Source organism: Castanea sativa, chromosome 9 (genome assembly GCF_040712315.1).
Source record: "Castanea sativa cultivar Marrone di Chiusa Pesio chromosome 9, ASM4071231v1".
Lineage (NCBI taxonomy): Eukaryota > Viridiplantae > Streptophyta > Magnoliopsida > Fagales > Fagaceae > Castanea > Castanea sativa.
Window position 1 is genome coordinate 7082732 of NC_134021.1, and position 21145 is coordinate 7103876.

General features: G+C 33.9%; 2 protein-coding genes and 1 non-coding gene across 3 annotated transcripts; 1 reads left to right on the forward strand and 2 right to left on the reverse strand.

Annotated features, from left to right (window-relative positions):
• The first annotated feature begins 10013 nt into the window (after window positions 1-10013).
• Window positions 10014-11592, forward strand: LOC142608673 (uncharacterized). The gene is made up of 4 exons (XM_075780370.1): window positions 10014-10164; window positions 10264-10463; window positions 10641-11375; window positions 11422-11592. Exons 1-4 carry the CDS (start codon window positions 10014-10016, stop codon window positions 11590-11592), a joined length of 1257 nt encoding a protein of 418 aa, XP_075636485.1.
• A 3600-nt stretch (window positions 11593-15192) lies between these two features.
• On the reverse strand, window positions 15193-16383 carry LOC142610720 (aquaporin TIP1-1). Its single transcript, XM_075782638.1, has 2 exons — window positions 15885-16383; window positions 15193-15795 (listed from the first exon to the last, which is right to left on the reverse strand). The coding sequence occupies exons 1-2, from the start codon at window positions 16266-16268 to the stop codon at window positions 15424-15426; spliced, it is 756 nt and encodes a 251-aa protein (XP_075638753.1). The 5' UTR covers window positions 16269-16383; the 3' UTR covers window positions 15193-15423.
• A 3981-nt stretch (window positions 16384-20364) lies between these two features.
• On the reverse strand, window positions 20365-20436 carry TRNAH-GUG (transfer RNA histidin (anticodon GUG)). The gene has a single exon. It is a non-coding gene; the product is annotated as a tRNA-His (tRNA).
• Window positions 20437-21145: the final 709 nt, after the last annotated feature.

Sequence of the window (21145 nt, forward strand, 5' to 3'; positions counted from 1 at the left end):
TTGAATTCCATATTTCTTTTTCTTTTTGATTTCAATGTAGATTGCGTTTATTTTTCAGGGAAATTTTTCTGCTGCCGAAGGTGCTGTTGCCAGAGGTGTTACAGCAAATGACCCAAATCAGGCATCCACCTGCATCCATAGAGTGTTGACCCAATCTGGAGGTGTTGCAGGTGGATGCCTGATTTGGGTCATTTGCTGCAACACCTCTGGCAGCAGCAAAATTTCCCTGAAAAATAAACACAATTTGCATTGAAATAAAAAAGAAATAGAAAAATGGAATTCATTCTGAATTCTAAACTAAATAATTGTACTCAATTGGTCCTTTTCTTGCATTTGAGCTCATGCTCCAATCTCTCACTAAACCCTTGAACTTGTATTTTGCAAAAGTGACACAATTCAGGTTTTTTTGACTTCAAGCTCCTCTTCCCTCCCTTTGAGAACAAATCCTTAGCCTTTTACTTTCCTGCCATTCCCAAACACTAACTAGAAACCCTAAGTATTTCCTTTTTTGCCAAACAACCCTGAGTAGTTCTTATATATTTATACAAAAGGGATAGTTTTTCGAAGCTACAAGGATGGAGTCGGCTATTTTAAGATTTTCCACAGCAGGGTGGGCCAAGCCCATTGATTTGGCCCAGTGTGCAGTTGGGATTCAATCAACATTTTACCTGATTGCTTTGGCTTTAGCCCATTATTTGCGAGGACAAAGTAGTGTGAATGTTTTAATTTATAGGTACTTTAACTTCCACACAATAATAATAATAATATGATGGGCATTGGGATTGCGTACATATTTTGAAAATTTAATTGTTAGATTATAATTTTTTTATATCCTTAATACGTATGATAGATTTCATGTTAATTAGAAGTTATATACTACTGTAGGGACATTGGGCCCAGTAATGTATAAAGGATGGCCCAAGAATATCTCTTGGGCTAAAAGTCCAATCCGAGGACATCAAGTGATCTAGGGGTGTGTGAATGTACCTCATAAAGAAAATACTAGGTAAAGATGTGATAGCGTATGAATAATTATATTCGAGGAAGACTTTGTCCTCGGATAGTAAAGCCGAGGTAATAGAAGGAGAGGTTTAATATCCCCAGGCAATGTTATAGAAATTCCTATGGTTTTGGGAAGACACGGTACACGTGGAGGGTAATAGAAAGGGCGGTGGAATATCTAAGGTAAAGCTGCTACCACTGCCCCCGCATTAAAGACTCTGCAATTGATATACTGACTGCATTAATGGAGAAATGGGACCTGAGCATGAGGTTTGGAACTTGGCCCTTGACTCTAGAAGACTTCAGGGAAATCTGATGGGACAAGTATCTAAAACCAGCGTTATAACCATGAGGTGAAAAATGAGAATGAGAGGAAGAGGAAGTATAAATAAAAGAAGTGACCTTCGAAAGAGGGAGAGGTTTTTCTTTAGAGAAAAAAGAAAAAATAGTATATGATAATTTGACTATCCACAATTATAATCTATCTTAAGAAGCAATATTATAAAATATCATCGGATTGTGTCCGAGGAGGAGCTTTCATTCATATTCTTACAGATAATTCCTTATTTGTGCCATTGGGCCCAAAGCCCGTTCTTTTTCTATTGTTTAAACCACCTTTTAAATCTAGATTTCAAGCCCACTCTCTACAAATTTATTGTAAAAAGGCCTTTCAAGCCCTTTCCTTTTTGATTGTGGATCGGGAATTCGAATTGTGTCCTTACAACTACAATGACATAGCCATTGATTTTTAACCTTTGAAAATTTTGCAAACATGAAGGACATAGGAAGAATATGTAATTCAATGGTGGACTTGTCAAAATTCACATTCAATAAAAAGATGTTGAGTAGAATTTTAGCATTGACTACAACTAAGTTTGTAGCCAAATATTGTCCTTAAAAAAATTATAAAAAAAAAACATTTTTAATGAAATATAATATAAAATGGATAATATATTATAGGGTGTTTAAAAAGTATGTAGAATAAAAAAAACATTTTTAAGGAACTTTTGCACATACAAATGTTTTTACAAATTGAAAGAAAATAAAATGGATAAAATTGAGCAATCCATGGTGAAGATGGATTGTGCTTTGGAATTGATCCATTCACAAAGCTAAACTTGTTTCAGGCACTCAACGCCAAAAACACTGATCTCGCCCAACTCATATAGTTCTCTGGACCAATTAAAGGCTGTGAGATAAGTACTTTCAGTTGCTAGTAGAAAATAGGGATTGTTGGTAGACTCATCCGCCATTGTTGTAGCAAATGAAGGCGCTAATTGTGTAGTGGATGAAGGTACTGATTGTGTGGAAGTAGAATTGGAGGTATTGGCAGAACTAGAAGCCATGAATGAGCAAGGAATCTCTGAAACCATATAAAGAATGAAGATTCTAGAACAAAGGTGAAAAATCTCTCTAAATCTGAGAGTATTCTATATTGAATCATACACAAAATGATTGTATCAATCTGCACAAAATAATATATTTGCTCTGTTTATATACAACAAGAGAAGAAGAAATTGCGGGAAAAGTAAAACCAAGTCTAACAAACTTTTAACTGCTTTCACTATGTAACGGCTTCTCACTCTGTCCAACCAAATCATCACATTTGGATTTACACGTGCTTCTCACTTGTTTGCTCTATTTCTTCATTAAACAAAACTTTGTCGTTTTCTTATCCTTCTTATTTCTTTCACCATGACAACTTGGTGTCGTTTTCTTTTTGTTCTGCTGTCGTTTAGGTGCTGTAGATGCATCTTCAACAATTTTCAATACAGGACAACTATATATCTTCCAAATATATGATTGAAAATATTGTTCAGTCTTTCAAGCAAAAGGAAGAGGAAGAGAAAGAGAAAGGGAAAGAGAAGAGAAGGAAGAAGAGCTAGATGGATTATGGTCTGAGCTTCCATTTCATCTTCTTAGTCTAAATGAAGAAGAACTTGATGGATCATGTTCTGGGTTTTCATTAGATCTTCTTCATGAGAAAAAGAAGGAAGAATTGCTAGACAGATCATGGTCTAAGCTTCCATTTCATCTTCTTCATCAATTTTCGGCACGCCTCATTCTCAAAGACTTAGTACTTTTCGTGTCATTTGCAAATCATGGTGATTAAGTAGTCCTATAAGTCCACTTCAACCATTATTGGATCCCCCATATTCTCATTCTCCATGTTTAATGCAATTGGGTAATCACAAATGCACATTCTTTCATCTAATGCATGATAATGGCAGTTATCAAATGGATATTCCAGAGTTGCGGGATGCATTTATCCGATATTCAAAGTGTGGTTGGCTTCTCTTGTCTAAAATGGATGGGAGTGCCTTTTTCTTCCATCCCTTCGATAGGATTAAAACAGAACTTCCAAGCTATCCTTGCAAGGAAGAATTTGAATCAATAGTTTTTCTTCTCCCCCAACTTCTACAAATTGTTTTGTTATTGCAATCATATCTCGTGGTGACAAATTCGGCATCATTAGGGTCGTGAAGTGGCTTGGACTTTGTGCAAATTTACAAAGTATTTTCGACCTATTGGTAATGGGAATCCCCTACTATATAAAGACCGTTGCTATTGGTTGGGTCTACAAGAGGATGGTCTCCCAGCTAAAGTGGGAGTATTTGTTCTGCATGAATACTTGACTCATCCTAATCAGTACAAATGTCGATGAAAATATCTTTCCTATTTTACTCCACCAAAACACTTAGATGATTCATGCAATAGTTATATGTTGGAAAGTGATGGGAAGCTTTTTGCAGTGTTTGAGCTTAATCAAATTGAGCCAAGTATTCAAATTTACTCATTGAATCTCTTCTCCATTGGAACAAGGATGAAATGGCATACAGTGACAAATATTGAAAATAAAATGCTATATGTTAGTTCTTTTTCAGAATTGGCTGTGGCAAAAGGTATGAGTAATAAGATTTACATGCCAAATGTTATCGACAACAATAACATATTCTACTCTCTCCAAACTAAGAAGTACCACTCCTGTTTTAGTGATTATTCGAGTAAGAGTATATCTCTCGGAAGAGAACCAACCAAATGCACTTGGATTAAACCCAGTTACATAGATTTGGATGAAGGGTTTAAATGGCGAGAAGAAGGATTATGGAGGTTGACGACTTTCAAAGAAGCTTATTCTAGATGGAAAGATCTTCACAAAAAAATTAGTTTAGTTTTACTATGCATTGGTTATACCTCTAGTTTAGGTTTTTTTTCAAATTAATTATTTTACTATAAACATTTTGCTTTCATACATGGAACTTTGCAACTTTTATTTTTATTTTTTATGCGAACTTTCCAGCCTATCGATTTTAAGTTTCAACGATATGTGTGTGTGTGTGTGTAGAGTCAAAACTAAGAGAAAATCCAATTCAAATTGTAATGCAATTATAATATAATTTTGTGTCATGTGTCCCATCCAATTTAAGCTTCTAATTTTGTTCCAAGTGCGTTAGTTCAGTGTAAAAACTAGATTTCAATTAGAGTTTAATTTTGAGTCATGTGTCCCATCTAATCTAAGTTTATTAATTTTTGTGTTAAGTGAGTGAATTTAGTATAGGTAACGAGAAGTCCAATATATATAAACTATTAAAAAAAATTAATCATATATCTAACTCTATATATAAAATTAGAGAGAAAAAAAAAGAGTTTGAATAATTTTATATTTATGAGCCATTTTTTAAACTAAAAATAATTCAAATTTATAAGTTATTTATATAATATACCATAACTATGTACAGTCCATTATTAACTAGGTAATATGTGTGTGTGTGTGTAAAACCAAAGTTTAGAAAACATTCCTTAAAATGGTTTACTAATGTATGCCCTAAGAGCACACATTAGTAAATCCCAATATTCAACTATAATCAAAATTGAATTTTGCTTTTGTTAACTTTCCATAAAAATTAAATTATTTAGATTTTGGTTGTTATTTTTTCTCTAAACTAATGAGCATATTTTTTATACTATTTCTATTCATATATTTTGTATGCGAACATTGTGAACTCAAAAGAATTGTAATTGAGCTGAATAATTCCATGCACTAATTCTCATTCAATTTAGGAGATATTATTGGACCAATATATTCTTTTTATTTTGTGTTGTGTTTAGTAGGATTTCATGTACAATGATTATGAATTGATATTGTATATGTAGTATCCAACAATGATTTTCAAAATTATATACATAATAGAAATGTAATGAGAAACTTGGACGTAACTAATATCATGAAATTTGCAAGGAAAAACCATTTTAGTACCTCTAAATGTCCTAGTTGAACTAATGTCCTATATGTTTAATAAACTCAAGCTAACATCAATATCACGACTTCAATTTATCATTCCTGTAAGTAAACACGGATTACATACTAGTTTTTGGTGAATTGTAGTGGTGTTGTATTGGTGTTAGCTTGGGTTATTAAACATATGAGACATTAGTTTGATTTGGACATTTAGGGGTACTAAAATGGTTTTTCCTTTCAATTTTCATGAAATTGGTTATGCCCGTGAAATTCTACAAAAGATTTTTGCATACAAAATATCTAAATAGAAAATAGTATAAAAAATATGTTCATTAGTTCAGAGAAAAAATAATAGTAAAAATCTAAACAATTTAATTCGTATAGAAAGCTAACAAAAGCAAAATCTAATTTTTGATTATAATTGAATTTTCTCTAAGTTGCAAAAAATTATATCGAACAAGAAAGTGATTCACCTTGATGGGTAACTAAAAGCAATGTTATAATTATTTTAATTGAAATTAAATTCTATAAGTACTTTACACCCTCCAATAAGGATATTTCACATCATCATATTACTAAAACATAAATACAGTTGATCACCCATAATAATATCTCAATAAATATTATATTTTAGGTTTTAAGTAAAATCCTGATTTGGTGTTAATAGATGTGATAAGATATATTGAATTATAAGTAAAAAGTATATGTGATAATATCTTATTGGATGGTGTAAAATCTGAGCTTTACATCCCATCTTTACTAAATTTGGACTTTTCTAAAGAGAAAATTTATTGAGAAACATTAGGGTAACACATTTCGCCCTCACAACTTAAAAAGTTGCAGCATCAAATGTATTTCTAACATTCCCCTAAAAAAAAAAAATTATTTCTAAAAAAAAATATTATTAATAAAAACTAATTTCCTAAAGAACCGAATTTGGTCTATGAAAACGCTTTAAACAAACACACAAAAAACAAAAACAAAAACAAAAATTTAACCTCTTGGGGAAGACTTTTTTTCTTTTTCTTATTTTTCTCTCTTAATTTGAGATTTATGTCTAAGACCATTGTAGGTTCTTATTTTGGACAATACTCAGGGCCAAGTATAAACAAAGATTTTGGGCCTTATACTTGTTGCTTGGTGGACTGAGCTTAGTTTACTGTAGTTATATTGAGCTGATTACAAATTAAGTTGTGCACAAAACATAGGTCCTACAACACATACATATCCATACATGCAAACATATACATATTGTAAAATAAATGGCTAAAGAACAGCAAATAAATAAAGCAAAAGTAGGTATGGATGTTAAGGATCCTCGGAAAATAGAATAATATTTTATTATATTAAGTTTTAGTACATTGGAGCATTCTTTTTACTGGGACGTGTCACAGTGTTCAAATAAGTTCAAAAGTTACGGACTTAGATAGCTCTTTGTAGGCTTCCAAGACTTGTGAGGTTTGAATCCCCTTGAATTCAAGTGTATCTTATAATGCCTGTCTTAGGATCCCTCACAATGTCTTTCCTTTTTTTCTATATCTCTGAGATTTAAAGAAGTTTTTCAAATGATTTTTCTGTTCTGATTCCTTATTGCTGAATGAATTTTGCTAATGGCTTGATCCCCTTTTATAGTATTTTCCTTGGGTTTTTAATGTACCATTAATTCCCTCCATTTGCTACTTTGAGCACCAAAACCAATGTTGCTAACGCAACATTTGTGGCTGGTTATTTTCCTCATTTTTTCACTATATTCTTCTTTTGAGGTTTCCCTCCAAAAAGTCTCCAGCTGACCTTCCTCTTTGGGGGGGGTTCTAGGGGCTGACTTTTAATCTCTTTTTCCGAGGCTTCTAGAGAGGATTTTCAGAACCTCCCTTTTGGTAGCCTCATCTTTTGTCTTTTTCTCTAAATAGGCAAATTCCCCCCACCCCTGTCAGGCTAAAAGATCTTCAACCGCCTTCATTTATGGTTCACTTTGCTGCTCTTCCCGAGGTTCCTAAGTCATCAGCTGTTTTCATAATCTTTTCTTCTGAGTTGCAAGCAGCTGATGGGACATGTCTTTCTTCATTCCTTGTGCCCATGAGCATGCATCCTTGATCTATCCAACTCCCAGCTGATTGTTTCCTGCACTTCCCGATGATCTCCTCCTTAGTTCTAGCAGCTCCTCGGTATCTTGGTCCAGTATCTTTCTGGACTTCTTAATAGTTCTTCTCACAGAGGCTAGGCCAAGCTTCCTGTGCTTTTTCTTCATTTTCTAAGGCCCAAGGTTTACCCATTCATAAGCTTGGGCTTTCTTTTACCCATTTTAAATGAGTCTTGGCTCATGGATTGGGCATTTCTTATTCTTGAGAACTTGTTAGTTTTGGATTTCAATACTTGTAGTATTTTGGATCTCAACAACCATAAATGTGATCCTAATGCATAATATATTCACTTTTTTTTTTTTTTTGGTGATAAGAGCATAATGTATTCACTTGAAATTAAAAAAAGTTCACCAAAAACAAAACCCTAAACCTGAAGAGAAAAAAAAATGAACCATGTTATATAAATACTATCCCATCATAGATCACCATCCTATATCTTCAAAGTTAGATAAATATTATATTTTTTTTCTGGAAAATGTTAACAAGCATCGTGTGGTGCTTGTTAACGTTTCTCAAATTGGGTCTTACTAAATAAAGATGATACAATATTAAAAAAATTGTCAAAAAAATATAAAATTATCAAAAAGCTGAAAAAGTAGAATAAATGCAGAAAAAAAAAAAAAAAAAAACCCAACCCTTTTTTAACATAACCCTTTTTTTCTAACCACTTTGTGTGGAATGATAATTAAAAAAAACCCAATATCATAGTCACCATCACACGTAAAGGCAAAGCAGAGTGTCACCATCATTGTTAAAATATATAATGTAATAAAGGACATTTATTAGGAACCGTCCATATGGGCGGTAATTATTAGACCCCAATCAACTTTTGCCTTTTGGGTTTTGACGGACTTCTTCACGGACTTTTTTTTTTTTTTGAGGAAAGAGACGGAAAAGGTGTAAAACTGCAAATATATTGCATATTTTTTTATGTGGTCAGTTTTTGAACCACGTCTCTTGTTGCATGTCTTTGTCGATGAAGATATACTATGAAAAAAAAAAAAAAAAAAAATTATACTGCTCTCTTTCCAACATTGAAAATATATGAGAAACTGAAAATCCATCAAATATGACATTTAACCCTCAAACTAATATTTTTATTTTATCTTCTACTTGATTTTTTTTTTGAGAATCTATTCGATAATCTATTGCTTTTATTTTATATTTTATGGTTTTTCATTATCGTTATCACATGATTACTAGTTTTGTAATTGAACAGTATCTTGGATAATATATATATATATATATATATATGTATGTATATAATTTTTTTTTTGGTAATAATGATACAATACTAAAGGTTACCTACAGCTAATTCCTATCTTAGCAATTTACCCCCCTCCCTCCCTAGAAAAAAACTATCTTAGCATAGGCGATCTGTTGTAAATATCAAAAAGTTCTTAAAAAGCAAAGGAAAAAAAAAAAAAAAAATTCAAAATCAACTGTTGGAGTGTTATTTATTAAAGTAGAATGTTTTTGTTATTTTATATCTCTGTAAATGAAATGTTGGCTGATGATATCAGAAGAGTTGTGTTTGAAATGCACCCCCTCAAAGCTCCTGGCCAAATGGAATGCCTGATTTATTTTATAGACATTATTGGTCGATATTTGGAGATCAACTTGTAATTGCTGTTCAAAGTTTTTCCAGAGAGGGATGGTTGCTCCGTGAGTTGAATCACACTTAAATCACACTTATCCCCAAAGTTCAAAGTGCTCACAATTTCAATCAATTCAGACCTATTAGTCTCTGCAACGTTTGCTACAAGGTGATTTAAAAAATGATAGTCTCTAGACTAAGACCCTTGCTAAATAAGATGATTGATCCAACTCAAGTAGCTTTTATTCCAGATAGAAATATTGTTGAACATATGATTCTTGCGCAGGAAATTGTTCATGGTTTCAGAACTAAGAGAAAGAAAAAATGTTGCATTGGTTTGAAAATTGGTTTTCAAAAAGCATATGATAGAATGGAGTGGAGCTTCCTGTTGGCTACACTTAAGGCCTTTGGGTTTTGTGAGAGATTTATCTCCTTAATTTAGCAATGTTTATCCACAATTAGCTAATTTTTTTTGATTAATGGGAGCCATGAAGCAAAAATCAACTCATCTAGGGGTCTGAGACAGTGGGATCCCTTGTCTCCCTATCTCTTCATCATTGGATGCGAGGTCTTGGCAAGGCTAATTAGTAAAGAGGAGAACAAGGGTAATATTAGAGGGGTGCATTTAGCGAATGGAGCTCCAGCTATCACAAAGCTCTTCTATGCTGAAGATGTGATGCTATTTTGCAATGCCAAGCTGTCAGAAATAAGAACTCTGTTGAATTGTCTGGATGGATATGGCAAATGGTTAGGGCAAATTATAAGTGTTGAGAAGTCCGACATTTTTAGTTCGAAAGGAGTCCACCCTGATTTTCTTAGACAAGTTAAAGACCAGTAGCGTTTTAAAAAGCTCCGGCATAGAACTAAGTACCTGGGAGTGCCACTATGCTTATCAAATAACAAGGCCAGAGATTTTGCCTATGTTAAGGAGAAAGTAGATGCAAGATTGGCTAGCTGGAAGAACAAAAGTCTGTCTTGGGCTAGTAGAGTTACTTTGATTAATTCGGTTGCCCAAACCATCCCTAACTATACTATGTCCACCTTTTTGCTCCCAAGGAAAATTAATGACAAGTCAGATGCTGCTGTGAGACGTTTTTGGTGGAAGCCAAAAGAGGATTCTAATAAGTTTTTCACTCCTATGGCAGGGGATGATTTGTGTAGGCTGAAAGATGAAGATGGTCTTGGTTTCAAATAGTTTGAGAAGTTGAACCAAGCCTTAGTATCCAAACTAGGATGGTGGATGTTGTCCAGGAAAAATTGTTTTTGTGTGAAGCAATTGGCAGCCAAGTACAAGGTTAGAGCTAATTGGCTTAGAGCTCCTAAAGCCTTTAATGCATCATGGGTTTGGAAAGGTATTGAAAGGGTGAAGAATATAATCAAGTTAGGAGTGTGTAAATTAGTAGGTTCTGGGAATTCAATTCTAGTTTTGGAAGATCCTTGGCTACCTGACAAGTCAAGCTTTTTTCCAACACCAAGGTCTCAAGTAATTAATTCTTGTTTGGTAGTTTCCCAGCTTCCAAATCCTTCGAGTTCAGGTTGGAATGATAATTTGTTGAATGAGTTGTTTGACCAAGAGTCTATTGTGGCTATTAAAAACATCCTAATTTGGTCTTTTGATCAAGAAGATAAATGGACTTGGACCAAATTTAAAAATGGGTAGTTCTCGGTGAAATCTTGTTATCGTCTCATTACTGATGGCGATAATATTTCTAGTAGTGTTTCGCTCAGTAGGAAAATTTGGAAGGCCAACATTCATGAGAGGCTAAAGATGCATCTTTGGAGAATAGCATTTAATCTTCTTCCCACCAAGGATCAGTTGAGTGAGTTTTCTCCCTCCTCTGACACCAGTTGCCCTCTCTATAATGTTGAGGCAGAGTCAGCCCTGCACCTCTTTACTCAATGTCACATTGCTAGAGTCATATGGTTTGGTAATCAGTGGAACCTTAGAATTGACAGATGGCATGTTCAATCTCTAACCCAATTGATTGAGTTCTTCATTGATCCTTCTTCTCTCGAGCTGGATAAAGAGCAAAGAGATGAATTTCTAATATTTGGAGCTCTAACTTTAGATATGATTTGGAGGTGGAGAAACAAGGTAGTTAATGAGAGATCTCTTCCACTGGAGGGTCAAGTTATCAGAAGCCTTCAGAAGTTGTTCTTGGAACATTGGTGGCCCAAAGTTCCAGTGTTGACAAGAGTCCCAACTAGAAGCAGTGCCAGGTGGTGTTGTCCAAACCAAGGTATGTTAAAATTGAATTGTGATGCAGCAGTAGGTGATTTGTCATCATGTATAGCTATTGTTACTAGAGATTGGAGAGGGAAATTGGTGTTTGCAGTTTATAAGAAAGTTGACACCAATATCCCTGTTCAAGCGGAGGCCAATGCCATCCTAGTGGTTGTCCATATTGCTATTAACTTCTCTTTTTGTAATTGTGTTATAGGGTGACGGTAAAGTTTGTATAGATGCCATTAAAGTTGGTGAGAACCTAATTCCTTGGAGATTTTTGAATTTTGTTGACTCAATTACGAATGTAATCAGTGACTATAGTCATGTATCTTTTAACTGGGTTCATAGGGAGGCTAATCAGGCTGTCAATGTGCTTGCCAATTGATTCCTCAACTAGTCTTTGTTTGGTTCTTTTGATATGGGATTTGGCCCTCCAAGTTTTGTTAATGTTATCTTGGTTGGGGCTTCCTAGGCTTCTGTATCTGCTGTTGTTCAATAAGATTTTTATTCAAAAAAAAAAAAATCTCTTGCAAATTTTATAAGGATATTAGAGTAATTTAACAATAAGAAAAGAACAACATTAAACTTTCCTTGATACTGGATTCCCAAAAAAAGTCATTTCAAAAGTTAGAAACGTGAGTTTTGGTTAGCTCAATTAGTAAAGTTTCTGATTGTTGAATGAGAGATTTGGGGTTCAATCCTTATCTAAACTAAAAACCAATTGGTATAAATTTTTTTTGAGTGAACAGTAACCACAACCTTAAAGTACCTTTTTTCCAAAATTTTATTATTATTATAAAGAATCTAATTTTAAAGTACCTAATTTATCTATTTTAAGAAGAATAAAAAAGTACATTTCTCTCCTTTGTTAAAATAGACCTACGTGAATAATGATCTATGATTCATTGTTATATGGGTTGTGTTAACGGACATCATAAATTATTCGTTAACAATTTTTTAAAAAAGTTTCTAATAATTTTTTTATTTCTTTTATAGTTTTATCTCATTTTTTTCAACCTTATAAGTACCGTTTTGTGTATAAAACTTGTGGGGGGTAAAAGTGCTTAAATAAACGTTTGGGTTTTGGGTCTGATTAGTTAGTACAAGTCTGTTCAATCAGGGTCTCTAGGCCAACAGGTCAGTCTGCACTATAATGGTCCGAGAAGTTGTCCGAGGAGGAGTATCTTCTCGGACAGGCCCAGCAAAGGCCCTGAGACTTGCTAAATGGTTTAGAGGTAGAATTCTGGAAGATCTATTGGGTAAAGGTGTGATCCAATCACCCTTTAGAAGCAGGAACGTGTGAGAAATATCAGAGGGAAAAGCTACTACCACTGCATTAAAGGCCCTGCATCTACCTCCCAAACCGCATTAATGGAGAAATGACTTCTGAACAGTAGAATTCAGCCTTCCAGCTATTATTTGAAGACTTTAAGAAGGTGGTAGATGAGACAAATATCTGGGAGGAAGATTTGTGTTACACGTGGATGAAACAGGGAAGAAGAAGAAGAAGGATATAAGAAGACGAGGAAGGAAATAGATGGGGGATCTTTTCTTTTTGGAGAAACTAAAAATTGTAATATTTTGCTTAGAGAAAGAAAGGCTATACAAATTGTCATCGGCTTACGTTCGAGGAGGGTTTTCCTGTCACATTCATTTATCACTTGCATAGACTACGGCATTCTAGTCTATTGATCAACTTCCAACATCCTAAACCTAGGTTTCAAGATCTTTTCTTTTTGGGGAAACTAAAAATTGTAATCTTTTGCTTAGAGAAAGAAAGGCTATACAAATTGTCATCGGCTTATGTCCGAGGAAGGTTTTTCTGTCACATTCATCTATCACTTGCATAGACTGCGGCATTCTAGCCTGTTGATCAACTTTCAACATCCCAAACCTAGGTTTCAAACTCATACTCTATAAATTTCATTGTATAAGGCTCTTTGGGTCTGAGCCCATCACTTATTTAACTAATATGGGACAAATACAAATAAAATAAGTACTTATCATATACTTCTAATTCATATCATGTCAACTCTAGTGTACTAAAAACTAACCCTCACTTAAACTCAAAGATCTACTCCTGGCGGGCTAATTTTGAGCTTCCATTTATTCTATAATCTACGGTAAATTTGACCAAAAAGAAACTTTCGGTGAGGGCTAATAATAAGGATCTGGATCTGAATTTCCGACCCATGAGGCCAAGATTACGGAAAAGTTAGTAGGCAGCAATAGCATGACGAAGAGAGTGATCCACATTGGCCTAATAAGTAATAACTATTTCAAATTTTCAATTGATTTTTTGCACAAAAAGTGAAGCGATCCTTCTAGCTTTCTCGCTAAACAACGAAAATTGTTGACAGAAAAAAAAAAGGGGTAAAGAAAGGACTTGGGTCATGTCCGTTCGATAAAGTCATAGACCAATTGGTCCGAACACTGTTTTAAAAGTTTCACGTGCTCTGTTACTTCATTTTCATGATTTGATACAGAGGAATCTCTAGGTGCCATCACTGTGGAAGGTGCCACTGTCAGGGTCAGTCTTCTGCCTTTGTTAACATTTCCCAAGTATTAAAACCCGTGGTTTTTATGAGGACTTCGAAAGGTTCACACAATTCACAGGTAACATGACAAAGGAAGGCAATTGAATTTTTAATTTATAAATTGGCAATTGAATTCAACCTCATAATTATTTTAGGAATAGTACAAACAGTGTTAACTGTTATCTTCTTCATTTTTTTAATAACAATTAATTCAATTATATATTGTTAAATTTGATTGAAACATTAAAGTTAAAATACTACACTTAAATACATATGGGATTTATTTTCTTTCTCATTAGCTTTTCAAGTTCAAGTGACCTGCGTCTTATCGCACACACTGGTTGTATTATAGTTTTTGTTTTAATTGCTTTCATGATAAGTATGTACAATTTATATAATTTCTTCTCAAAAGGTACATGAATTACATGTGTCCTATATATATATATTTAATCTAAAAGTGTACATTAAGATATATCATTTTAAATTGTGATATTGATGTTAGTACGAACTTTGAATTTGATCCACTTGAAGCGGATCCATTCTAATTAAGAGGGTTCTAGCCCTAGTTCAACTCTTAAAAAGCTAACTAATAATAATAAATAAATAAGAGGATTCTAGTCCTCTCGAGGTTGGCCCCATAAGTCCATTTAAGGTATTGACATATTGTAGTGCAATAAAATGTCGCGTTATGTACAAGAATAAGAATATAAATAATCACACATCACCATGGGGCCAAATTAACTTTATTGTGTATGAAAGCAATTTTTTTTCCTTCAACAATACTGCACTCCCAATTAATTCCGAAAACTTGCTGATATGATAAATTATAATTAGTAAAACATTATTTTCGAATGAGATTGTTTTTATTTTACATCAATCAAAATTTGTATACACAATAGTTGTAAAAAAAAATAAATAAAATGAACTTATTGTATGAAAAAATACTACGTCCATAATATTTTCACAATAAATTCTAATTAATAAATTATTATTAATTATTATTTTAATTCACAACTTAATTTACTTTTTTCTCACCAATTTGTTATGTTATAAAAATAGTGTGTGCAAAACAATTTTGGAAATGAAATGAACTTCATTTATGAATCCATTATTAACTGACATAAAATTATTGGTCAACCTAATATTTATGTTTTTTACTTAATTGCATTGACAAACTTCTACCCTCAAACCATTTTCTTATTTAATGAATTCAATCACAACTGTCTCTTAGTCTCATGAGATACATCATTCTTATATAGATTGGCCTACAAGGTCTTGAAGAAGTTGATCACTGTGAGTTAGGTCTTGGGTGGGTAACAACTAAAGTGACCTACATTTATATTTCATAAATACACAATCTAATTGAACCCCACCAACGCAATGACCCCGGTCATTTCACTTCAGTTACCTAAAAACTAGTACAATAATTGAAATACAAACTAGGCAAATTACTAAATTGGAATCAATCATAAAGCTGGACTCCAAAATTCACAATGATAACTTAAATCCAAGGAAAAACAACAGTTGAATAAAAGATCATGATGGTGAAAAAAAAAAGGATCAACGGTGACAGATTAAACACAAAGAACAACCCTCCAAAACAAGTAAATACATAAAGAAAAAGCCGTGCAACTGTTCATTTAATCCAAATCCATCACATTTCACAATTTTTCCATTTCTCAGTAGTCTGTAGTGGGCAGCTGTTCATGGCTGTGGCTAATAAAGAAGAACTCGTACACAAGACCAGCGAGCCCACCTCCGATCAGAGGCCCAGCCCAGTAAACCCAGTGGTTCTCCCAGGACCAACTCACCAACGCAGGCCCAAACGACACGGCTGGGTTCATTGAAGCCCCATCAAAAGCCCCACCAGCTAGAATATTAGCTCCCACGATGAAACCGATCGCTATTGGAGCTATAATTCCCAAACTACCCTTCTTTGGATCAATTGCCGTGGCGTACACCGTGTACACTAGCCCGAAAGTCATCACGATTTCCAAAACGAAAGCGTTCCACACACCCACTCCCGAGGATAGAGCGAAAGCACTCGTGGTCTGGTTTAATTAACACAATATCAAAATAAATAACTGTCAAACTAACTGTAAAAGTAACTAACTGACATAATATGATACGATGGACTCACCATGCCGTTGGTGGCGAACTTAAGGAGCAAGCAAGCGACGGTGGATCCGAGAAGCTGGGCAATCCAGTAGAGGATGCCACGAAGGAGGGTGATATTGCCACCGATGAAGGCACCAAAGGTGACAGCCGGGTTGACGTGTCCACCGGAGATGTTGGCTCCGACTGATACGGCGACGAAAAGAGCGAAAGCGTGAGCTAGTGCGGCGGCGACGAGCCCAGCTGGGGTGGTCGAGCCATTGTCAGTGAGCTTATTAAAAGCCATGCCTGAGCCCTCACCAGCAAAGACGAAAATGAGCGTGGAAATGAACTCGGCTAAAGCTGCTTTCAAGGCATCTGGGTGAGTCGCCTCCTGAGGCCTACCCACTGCTATGTTTCTGATCGGCATGGTGTGTGTATGACGCTGTGTGAGTGTTTTTAGCTATACTAGACTGGTTTTTACTTCTCACCTAAAGTGCAGTTTATATTGAACGTGATCAGGTCTAATTAACTGGCTGTAGCCGGTTTCCGGTTATGAAAAAAAAAAGTATTTCACGGAATGTGATTGGTGGACAGCCTGTGAAATACTGAAATTAGTGATTTTTTTTTTTTTTCAATTTTTGTTTTGTCAAATTCCGGGTGAGGCAAGGCACATCGATGATCTCTATGATCTATTTAGTTTATTTATTCAGTAAGTAAAGTAAAGCAAAGCAATTGGGTTTGGTTTTGGCCGGCTAAATCATTGCCACGTGTGCACGCTGGATAAGGGACACGTAACGTGATGTATAGTGGAAATTTTGTCTGCTTTGCTTTTTGGTCTCTGCAAAGATCGAATCACTTTTTGTATATCAATAATTTTTTGAGTGTTTTTTTTTTCCCATTTGAATACGAATGAGGCTAAGCTAAGAGGATAAGTAGTAGCGTGTTAGAGATGGAATGCGTCGGAGCTCTGTCATGCTTGATGCTGATATTACATGTGATATGGTTATTGGCCATAAAAATACTAATAATAAACTCAAGTGGGCCCAAAGATGAGCAAAATTTGGCTCTCTCGTCTGAAGCAGATTTATTACATGGTATCCTCCGCGCAACCACCACCACCATGGTGGACCAATTGAACCACGCCACCAGTCCGCTCCGACGGGTGATGTGCAATGAGCTACATATGTGTGCCACAAACTTTTTCCTTTGGCTTATTATTTGTTTTACTTATGTAGATATGTATGGTTTTTAGAAAACCTCACCTATTTTTTTTTTTAAGTTACATAAATATTTCAATCAATTTTAAATTAAAAAAATAGCAAACAGTCTAAATAAATTGGTGTCTTTTTAAAACGTTCTTCTTGTGTTGAAAGAATATTATCTTTTAAACATTATTAGTTAGGTTAGGTGTCTCCTCAGCTTCGTTATATTTTATTTAAGTCTAAGTAGTTTGATCATGGCTTTTTTTTGCTAAAACGAATCTTGGCTGGATAAACAGATGTGGATTAGAATAAGAAATAATGGCAACTTTTTTTTTTGTTTGAGAAATAATAATGGCAACTTGAATTATTAAAACTGATCTTTTGGTTCAAGATAACCACTAGTTGCATAATCTATAGATGATTTTGAATTTAAAAGGGAGAGAGAGAGAGCGTGTGTGACTAAACACAAGGACCTTTTGAATAAACATGATTGACTAATCGAAATCATCTAGATTATGTCACTAGTAGTAGTGGTTATCATGAACTAAAAGATTAGTTTTATCTAAAACAAGGGACGTTTTTGAAGCATCACGAGAAAAGTTAGAAATAAAACAGTTTGGTATGAAATAAAATCACCTACTTATAAAATCTCAGGTCAATCACCACAATTAATCTAATACGAAAATTGCTCCAAAGCCTTAATTTTTTCCCAAATCTATGTCAGAAGATTTTGAAAGCTCCTTATCCTTACAACTCAATTTGAATTTCAGAAACGATAATGTTGCTTGAACCTAGCTAGGCCTAATTACTCAAAGCAGTGTTTGCGTAAGATTTCAAATTTTGATCCTGAACATCAAAATCTACTAATGTAATAGTATTGTTATCTCTCACAAGATTTGAAATTTTTTTTGAATTGCTACACACCCAACATAATCTCACCAAAGATTAGTAACCTCTTACATTTAAAATCGAGTGAGGCTTAAGTCTAGAGTACATCAATATACTAGACTTGTTGAGGTGGTGACTCGTGTCCAAAAGTGAACACATGTTATTATCTTAACGGGTCCAGTGCAACTGGACACTAGACCCAAACCTCACCTAAAGAGGCTTTGTAATGACAATATCTACCATAATTCGTCTTTCATCCAATTCTTCTATCTCTATCATTTTGTCTCATGATAGCCTTTGTAAACTGTAATGTGAATATTTACCCTAATTCGAACAAAAGGTTTCCATGACATACCACTCTTAGGAAAATCGATGATAATTCATAATAGGCTCTCTCCAATTTCATTAGCAATACGCTGTCCCACATCCATATTTATGCTTTTAATTGGGATATTTAAATACCAGAATCCAAAGTAGGGCATAATGGAACTTAACATTACCTAGTCTAATGTTGCATTGAAACTGCTTTAGAAGAATTAGTCTCTTATCAAACGAACAAGGGCTTCTGGCAACAATCTCTTTCACATGTTCTCCACCAGCTAAAGTTGTTGAGAATATACTGCTTCCCACATCCTTGATAATAACACTTTGTGAGCCTAATCATATTTGGCACTTGGCAATGAGTAGACTTAGGGTCCGTTTGGATACAGCTTATTGCTGAAAACTGAAAACTGAAAACTGAAAACACTGTACCAAAATAATTTTTAAATGTGTGAATAGTGCCGTGGGTCCTATTTTTAATTTAAAAAAAATCTGAAAAGTGAAGTTTGTGGGTCCCGTGAACAGTACACGGGACCCACAAATGTGCTGAAAAGTCAGCAAAAGCGGGCTACTGTTCATGCACAGTGCATGAACAGTACCCGCTGTCCCCCTGACCCGTGCATCAGCAGAAGAAAAAAAAAAAAAAAAAAAAAAAAACGCTGAACGCAGACGCTGTCATTTTTCATCCCTATCCAAACTCAGCCTTAGAATGCGTTTGGATAGGAGGCTGCGTCCACGTCTGGCCAGTTTTTTTTTTTTTTTTTTTTTTTTCCACGCGCATGTGTCACTGTTCATTGGCCATGAACAGTGATTTTAGGCCAATGAACAGTACTTTTTGGGATGAACAGTAATTTTTACACATTAAAAAATTATTTTTGTACAGTATTTTCAGTTTTCAGTTTTCAGCAATAAGTTCTATCCAAACGGACTCTAACAAAAAAAATATATTCTTACTATAAATTGGCCATTTTTTTTGAGGAACTTATAAATTGGCAATTTAAATAATTGTTTTTGTATTATGCATGTCATTTTAAAAATGTTATATAGTTTTATTGAATTTTTTGTGATTTATAGTTTGTATTTTGTTTCTCTTTGTTAGAGGAAGATTTAAAATATATAATTAAAAAAAAACTTGATTTTGTATTTTCCAATCAAATAGAATGTTGGGAAAAATAAATAATTATTATAAGATTATTTGAAACTAGCCTCAGCACACATGCTATGCAAGTACGAAGAGGCTTTTCTTTTGTATAGTTTCATAATTTTTCATTCATTTCAATTTTTAGATTATGACACAAAAAAAGCCTTAAAGTTGTCATTTAGAGAAATTAAATTGTTTAGAATCTTTAGATTAAAAAAAAATTAAACAATTTTTCGAATTGGATGGAGAATTTTTTTTTTATTTATAAATTTTGAATAAGTTTTATTTGGAGTTGGAGATATATTTTTAATGGTTTGTTCCTAAGTTTTATCTTTGTTACACGTAAAATCTAGGAGTATTTTTGAACCACATAAAAGTTCAGTTAAAAAAGGAGAGATCTAAATGTCAAAGATAATGTGAATTCCCCATACCAAACTCTACCTAAATATTAATCCCCAACTCTAATTTTATGGATTCAGATTTTCTAGATATCCTAGAGTACTCTACCAATAGATTTCCTTAAATCTTAACCATTCTTTTATGATTTAAGAGTCTAGATTCTGCCATGTCAGTATTCCACTAATAATACTCTTAAAATAAAATAATAATGTTGCAAAAAAAATAAGATTATTATTAATGGAACGCTGATATGACAAAATCTAAATCATTAAATCATTAAAAAATTGTTAAAATTTAAGAAAATCTATTTGGTAGAATACCAAAATGTAGAGGATCTAAATCCCAATTTTATATATACTGTAACACTGTAATTTGATAAGGTTTGAAATATATTTGGGTGAGAATTTCAATTTCTTGCAACTTGGCAATCCTTGACAAGTTGTCATTTGTCAAAATTCAAAAGATAAGCAAACGAAAGGGACGAGAAGAAATTAACAAGATCCGATTTTGACTTAAATTCGGCCAAGTAAAATAAAATGAAATAAAAAGAACTTAACAACAAAATGAAGTTGTGTGGCTGCTGGGATTCGAGCCCAGGTCTCCACGGCCACAACGTGGAATTCTTACCACTAAACTACAGCCACCAGATGATGTTTCATTTAATAATTTATTTTAAGTAATCATAATTAACTTTAGAACCTTTTTTATTTTTTGAGAATGAAATGAGATTGGATTTGAACCACTCATTGAAAGGAATACTGGAAAGGTGAAAAGTATGGAAGGAGTAGGACACGTGCTATATTGTCAATAATTTTATAGTGAAACCCGTCTAGAAGCTTGTGCTCAAACTATGAGCCATCCAGAAACTAGTATGTAAATTTACTTTACAAAATGGTCTCTATTGTAAAAGTTTTCGGTGATGATTAATAATTTATTAGGATGGAGACAAAAGCAGAAACCACACTACCGACCAACTCTAATAGAGTATTCGCAATGTTTATGGTAGACAGCGTTCTCTTTCCTTTTTTTATTCAAAGTTTTTCGACAATTTGTAAACTGCTCATTGTACAATTGGAAATTTGGAATTGCAAAAAATTGAAATGTAGGATGCAAAGTTATGTACACTAGGGAGTAGCGTAGAGTGGCGTGAAGCAGTGAACATTATTTGCTATCCAAGCTTGGCCACTGACTCACAATACGTAAGTCCCATATGGGAGCATTTGCATCAACTTGTATAAAATGTTTTATATATTTTAGCATAATAAAATAATTTTTATATATTATACAATTATTTTTTAAAAATGCTCACATAATGTTATTTATTACACCTTACATTTATTAAAATTTTATTTC